Genomic DNA, 7500 nt, shown 5'->3' on the forward strand with positions numbered 1-7500 from the left:
CTGGGATGGGCACAAAAAAATAAAAAAGAAGCCTAATTATATGCAAACTGCATTTACTGTTATATTCATATTTTTTGTATTCTCTAAACTTGGCACTTTGACCTCTTATTCTGACACAACAACAAGAGGAGTCATTATTATCATTTTCTGCTCAAACAGGAACTTCTTTTGCTAAGCATGGAATTTTTATTTATTTTGCAAACGTTTTGGTGCAGATAGTAAAAACAAAAAGTGAATTTACTCTGTAATTATTGCTAGGGGACTTAATTTATCACAAGTCAGTCTTGAAGGCCTTGCCTCTCTTGTTTTCAACATATGACCCGGAATTCCAAACCTCGCCTCATCTTTGTCAGACTACGCCCTCTCTCTCCCAACATTTCGGACATGATAAATCGATTACAAAACGAAACAAAACAGCAAGTAACATGTTTTGACGGGTACACACAAGCAGGCGTGTAACACGCGTTAGTTTACTACACGGTATCAATATTAAAAGCCGTAAGCTCTTAGTGAGGTAAGACATCGAGACGAATGAAAAACAAGAGGAAATTCCTCATTCGAGTCAGCAGCTTATTGCTTTCATTGCATGTTAGCTGTGAAAATTGACTCTCCCGCATCTTTCCAGACACAACGGCACATACTCCGTGAACAGAGAGAGAGAGAGAGAGAGAGAGAGGGGCAGACAGACAGATGTGTATATGTGCGTACACACGCGCGTGCGTGTGCGTGTGTGTGTGTGTTGGAGTGGCGGGGCGAGGGGGCGAGTGACATAGTGTGTGTGTGTGTGTGTGAGTGTGTGTGTGAAAGACACTGAACACTGAAATGTTTAATGTCATTAGCTGAAAAGCTCTGGTGACATAGTAGGTACAAATCAGAACAAAATGGTGCAAATACATGAAATGGAACAGAAAAAACAACAACAAACCAAAAAAAACAAAAAACTAGAATTGAAACAACATAAACTAATAAGAGATTTGCGACACTTTGGCACATTGTCATTAGCTTAAAAGTACATGTGACAGGGGGTAATTTGCTTTTTTTTCAGTCGTTCGTCTCCAAGGATTGGACAGTACACAGAAAACAAAATACAGATAAATCATATAAAAATATTTACGCATGTAACATGTGTAAAAGAAAGACAAACATTAAAAAAGACAGAAAGACAGCCAGACAGACAGCGGAAGAAAATAAGAAAAACAAAATCTTTCACTCGACAAGGGTTGACGCGGCTTTCTTTAGTTTGGCACTGAATTGCAACACGTTAGTTCTGATAACATGTTCAGTCTGCGTTAGTGCTGATAACATGTCAAGTTACTGTCTGCGTTAGTGCTGATAACATGTCAAGTTACTGTGTGCGTTAGTGCTGATAACATGTTCAGTCTGCGTTAGTGCTGATAACATGTCCAGTTACTGTCTGCGTTAGTGCTGATAACATGTACAGTTACTGTCTGCGTTAGTGCTGATACAGCGTCAGTGCTGATAACATGTCCAGTTACTGTCTGCGTTAGTGCTGATAACATGTCAAGTTACTGTCTGCGTTAGTGCTGATAACATGTCCAGTTACTGTCTGCGTTAGTGCTGATAACATGTCCAGTTACTGTCTTGCAAACACATATCAAGTCACGCTCTGAAAACATGAAGAGAAATCAAAGTAAACGTCCTAATAACCACACGATACCAACAATGAATAATACACGAAGACCGCACAATAAACCGCTACAAGATTATACCACAGAAAAACCACATAATATGCGAGTGGCTTTCCATAATCAAAATGCCAACGCAGCACACAAAACATCTTGTGATAAAATGCTGAGCAAAAAGATTGTAATGACCGGTCGTGTTTGACTGGTCAGGTGTGCGTGAAAGAAAATGAGGCATATACACGCTCCGCCGTGTGTTGAGATACAAAATGACTGCAAAACAGTTGTGCTGATTTTTAAAGAAATTAAGTACAAAAGCAGAACATTTGAAGAAAAATGTCATGCGCGGGCGCGCGTGCGTGTGTGTGTGTATGTGTGTGCGTGCGTGCGCGTGTGTGCGCGTAAGTGTGTGTGTGAGCGTGCGAATATACATGCGAATATGCGTATTTGTCTGTCCATGTAGGTGCGCGGGCGCACGTGCGTGTGTGTGTATGTGTGTGCGTGCGTGCGCGTGTGTGCGCGTAAGTGTGTGTGTGAGCGTGCGAATATACATGCGAATATGCGTATTTGTCTGTCCATGTAGGTGCGCGAGCATGTGTGTGTGTGTGTGTGTGTGTGTGTGTGTGTGTGTGTGTGTGTGTGTGTTCAAACAGCACTTTTACGAACCGACGAAGTCAGTGTAGGATCACCCATTTGCACCCACCGGTTTTAATTCACAAGATGCAGCACAGCAAATAACTGGAAATGGAGATTACTATTAGTAGACAAGCTGACGATACGATGGTCACTGACCGAAGCCGCTTACACTCGCGGCCCGGACAATCTACCGAAAGCAGTAACAAGATGCATCAGCTTCAGTGGAGGCCATACATCGATGCACACATACTGTCCATATCTGCCTGCCTGTCAAGATCCGGAATGACAGACGTTCTCCGCCTCTGCTGTCTGCTGCGAGTCTGCGTTCTCTGGAGTTGTAGGAGGGAGGGGAAGAGGCCTAGGTACGGCAGGTACAAAACACAGGTGTTACAGGGCACGTACCACAGCTCACCAGCTTACCTGAGCCATGTCTGTTCTCGTTTGTTTGAGCGAATGCTTTTGATTCAAGGACACACCGAGGTGACTTTTTTATCTTTCTTGGGCAGAGCAGAATCTCCACGTTACCTGCCTTTTTGTGTGAAAGATTGTGAAGACAAACGACATACTTTCACACGGTGGATGCTGGATTAATAAAGTGTTGTGAATATGAACTGAACTGGACTTAAATGATCTAAAGAAAATGAAGCTGAGAAAATGAGAAGTGCAACAGGAAGCAGAAGAAAGAAGAAGAAGAAGAAGATGATGATGATGATGATGATGATGATGATGAAGAAGAAGAAGGAGGAGGAGAGGAGGTCATGTTGATGATGATGATGATGATATGAATGAGGAAAAGAATTGAAAGAACACATAAAATGGGACAATAGTAATAGCATCATCGGTAAATATAATTATCACCAATCTGGCTACCTCTTCTTATGAGCCGAACAGATAACTAATGTTAAGGATTATTCAAAAGTCAAAGAAGGAAAATTAGGTTTGAGGAAACGGAAAAAATAAATAAATAAACGAATGGTTGAGAAAATGAAGCAATAGTGGATATTGTTCGTGTCTGTTGTTTACTTAAACAGAGCTGTCCTTTAGTGGTTATAAAATGGTATTTCAGATAAACCTCTGTCGTGAGAATGACTATAAAGTTCTTGACAAATAAAATAACAAACTAGTTCTTTGGTATAGCTCTTCTGAACGGCTCTCTTCCTCTCCTCCCTCCCCCCCCCCCCAACCCCCCTCGCCCCGCCACCCCAACACACACACACACACACACACACACACACACTCACTCACTCACTCACACATTCACACACACGTTCAAAATTGCTTTTGCCCCAATTATTAACAGAAAGCCGTGTACGCTTTTTTCTTTTTTTTTTTTTTTTTTTTGAAACAGGAAAATAACTTTATAAAACATGAATCAAAAGAGGACTTTAATAAAATGCACCTCTCAACCTCTGTCGCTCTCTCTCACCTTTCTCCCTATAATCATCACATCTGAAATGTTTGTTTGCACCACCCCTTCATGAGGGGGGATGGTGGGGGTGGGGATGGGGGGGGGGGGGAGGGCATGACCTGTACTGAATAAAACATCCGTGTCCGTGTCCGTGTCTCACCTTTCTCCTCGGCGAAGCGGTACAGACTGGCCATAGGGTCCGCGCCAGGGGACAGCACAAATACCAGGGGAGAGAAGTAGCTGGAGTCCTCGTAGCACAGAGACAGGTCGAAGGTGGGGGGCTCGATGTACTTAGGACCCAAGTTGTCCGAGATGTAGATGCCCACCGCCGGTACCATCTGAGTAAATGAGAGAAAAGTGGGGGGAAATGTGAACGAAATACCCCCGGCTTCTTCAAAAGAAAAAGAAAAGAAGGATATTGTCATTATTGTGCTGTGATGAATCCGTCAGATGCGCCGTCGTCTGGAGTTGGACTTCTGCTCCAGTGTTCACCAGGGATCAGGGTTCGAGGCCCCGTTTCGGCATGGTGTTGGGTCCTTGGGGAAGGCTTTTTACTCTAATTTTCTTCCAGAAACACTGACATATAATCACACACACACACACACACACACACACACACACACACACACACACACACACATACACGCATACACATTGATATATAATCCGTCTTCCTACTAACGCACTGATATATAACCCACCCCACTACACACACACACACACACACACACACACGCAACACACACACACACACACACACACACACGCAACACACACACACACACACACACACACGTATATATATATATATATATATATATATATATATATATATACTCACTTCCTGTCTCAAGCCCTTCTCCCTCACCCACCTTTTCCCGTCTACACTTTCAGTGGAAAGAAAAAAAACCCCAAACACAAAAAAACACGTGAAACAGAAGACGACAACAGACTCGCCTTGTCAGGCCTCAGACAGCGCAGTACAATCAGATTCTGCAGTGCAGTCAGGCAGTCAGTGTAGGGGGCTGGTAGAGGCTCCTCGTAGGGTTCCGCTGAGTCGTACACCTTCTTCCAGTCCGCGATCTGCATCAGCGAGAAACACCATTCAGTCAAATCCACGGTGGCCCAGTGGGAATGTGCCCGACGTGGAGGCGGGTGTCCACGAGTTTGAATTCCATGCACGGACCGATTTTTTTGTTTTTTTGTTTATTGGCTTCCCACTCCACTAGACCCTGATTGGTGGTCAGGGTGCTAGTCGTTCGGATGAGACGATAAAATTTGTATTTGTATATTTCTTGCCCTTCTATAATTCCATCTCACACTACGGTTTGCATTCGTGTCTCACCTGTTTCTGGAAGTTGTCCATGAAGCCATCGAAGGCGGGCAGCTGGGAGCAGCGGACGATCTCCGCCCACGACTTGTCAGTCAGCCAGTCAGAGGCGGGGTTAGGGAAGGGGTTCTCCAAGGCCACGCCCCCAGTCAGCAAGAACCGCCACTCTTGATCCACCACTTCTCCTCTGATGATGGTGGTGGTGGTGGTGGTGGGGCATGAGGGCGAGGGGGAGAAGGGACAGAGAGTTAGGGTGTTTCTTTGTTTGGCTTTTGGTCTCCGTTTGTTTTGGTTGTCATGTATATGACAGGTGTAAAAACAACAACAACAACAACAACAAAAACAAAAAGAACATGTCAGTTGTCACACTGACAGCAAGACTATTTCACACAATACATTGCAAAACCGTACAACAGGGTTTGTTGTGGCGTGGATGTAAATGGTGATGGATGGTTTTTATATTGCACGCATACGTACTCATGCACGCTTGAAAGAACTGTGCACGTGCACGCATAAATACACATGCACACGGCACAGACACACAAACGCGCACTGCATGCGTATTATATTATATTATATTATATTATATTATATTATATTATATTATATCATCGTTTACCTGCCCTTCTGCAGGCCTATGCAGAGGAGAAAGGAGAAGAGCAGTTTGTCTTTCTCGAAGAGCGAGCGGCAGACGTTCTTGTAGATGCTGTAGGTGAAGTGGTTGTTGAGGTTGACGATCCTCACCGCCAGGTCCGGGGAGGGCTCGCTGTTCATGATGGACTGTCACACACACACACACACGCGCGCGCACACACACACACACACACACTCACACACACACACACACACACATTAACACACACACGCGCACACACACACGCGCACACACACCCACACCCACACACACAAATGGAAGACGATAATAGGAATGTGTCAGAACATGATGGAGATTTGGAGAAAGGAAAAGACAGCAGAAATAAAGATACAGTCAGACAAACTGAGACGTTGAGAGAGACTGGAGTTGGAGTAGAAAAGAGAGAGACGGAGAGAGGGTGGGACGGTGAGAGAGAGAGAGAGAGAGAGAGAGAGAGAGAGAGAGAGAGAGAGAGAGAGAGAACGCAGGAATGCAGTAAGTTTAATGCAAAGGCCACCAGTCTGTGCACATGAAAAATTGCTCTGCCACGCAATTTGATTTTAACAGTTTGTTAACCTTCGCATCAGTTGGAGAGAGACAGTCAGACAGACAGAAGACAGACAGGAGGCATACAGACAGACAGACAGACAGCATACAGACAGGAAGCATACAGACAAACAGCAGGCAGACAGACAGACAGGAAGCATACAGACAGACAGCAGGCAGACAGACAGACAGACAGACAGCAGACAGACAGGAAGCATACAGACAAACAGCAGGCAGACAGACAGACAGGAAGCATACAGACAGACAGACAGACAGGAAGCATACAGACAGACAGATAGACAGGAAGCAGACAGACAGACAGAAGACTGACAGGCAGACAGACAGACAGACAGACAGGAAGCAGACATACAGACAGATAGACAGACAGAAGACAGACAGGAAGCAGACAGACAGACAGAAGACTGACAGGCAGACAGACAGACAAAAGACAGACAGGAAGCAGACAGACAGACAAAGACAGTCCAACAGCACACCTGCAGGTACAGGTTGATGAACCAGGCCAGGGAGTACTGGTACATAGGATCGATGTTGGCCAGGTCAGAAATGGTGAAGAACAGAGTGCTTCCGTGACGGGCCACCTGCACTCACCCACATGGTTCAGTTCAGCGTAGTGAACAGGTCACGCAAAAATAAAACGGCACATTCCTTTAATCAAAGCAACTTTATAGAAGGGAACAATCTCTAAATACCGTCAATTTCCGTTACCTATAAGCATCATATTTTGGCCTTGAGAACAAAACAGATGAAATGAATATTGGTATACTGAAATATACATAAATACATACTGACGAATTTTTCCACAAAGTAAATCAAAGATTAATTAAACACACATCTTCTAAAGAAGAAAAAAAAACGAAACAAAAGTCATATCAAAAGTTAAATATAGGGCAAAAGACATAGGTACCTGACCAACGTACGCCCTCTTATAAACCAACAAACCATTGGTATCATGCATTTTATCAAAAATGCTGGCTGTTAAAGCAAAGAAGAATGGTTCAACACACTCTGAAAAAAAAAAAGTTGTATCAAGACACAGACAGGGTCGCTTCAGCACACGGTTGATGCAAACACACACACACACACACACACACACACACACACACACACACACACACACACACACACACACACACACACACAATACGTCACTCACCGGTTTGTAACCGTTACGGGTTTCGTCAATCTCGGCCTCTGTGGCTGACGCGATCTTCTGCTTCTCTGAGATTTCTGTGGACAGCTGTTTGCTGGAGGACAGGATCTGGATGGCTGACTCGTCCTCCAG

General features: G+C 44.4%; 1 protein-coding gene across 1 annotated transcript in view; it reads right to left on the minus strand.

Annotated features, from left to right (window-relative positions):
* LOC143284975 (dynein axonemal heavy chain 3-like) overlaps positions 1 to 7500 on the minus strand; it is a 198196-nt gene that overhangs the window by 21125 nt on the left and 169571 nt on the right. Inside the window, exons 68-75 of the mRNA XM_076592137.1 lie at positions 7372 to 7500; positions 6692 to 6796; positions 5637 to 5797; positions 5033 to 5204; positions 4645 to 4770; positions 3848 to 4025; positions 2530 to 2637; positions 1599 to 1627 (exon numbers count right to left, since the gene is read on the minus strand). The exon at positions 7372 to 7500 is cut by the window's right edge and continues 9 nt beyond it. Of these exons, the coding sequence (XP_076448252.1) occupies positions 1599 to 1627; positions 2530 to 2637; positions 3848 to 4025; positions 4645 to 4770; positions 5033 to 5204; positions 5637 to 5797; positions 6692 to 6796; positions 7372 to 7500 (1008 nt within the window). The remainder of the gene's footprint in view (positions 1 to 1598; positions 1628 to 2529; positions 2638 to 3847; positions 4026 to 4644; positions 4771 to 5032; positions 5205 to 5636; positions 5798 to 6691; positions 6797 to 7371) is intronic.

Source organism: Babylonia areolata, chromosome 8 (genome assembly GCF_041734735.1).
Source record: "Babylonia areolata isolate BAREFJ2019XMU chromosome 8, ASM4173473v1, whole genome shotgun sequence".
Taxonomy (NCBI): domain Eukaryota; kingdom Metazoa; phylum Mollusca; class Gastropoda; order Neogastropoda; family Buccinidae; genus Babylonia; species Babylonia areolata.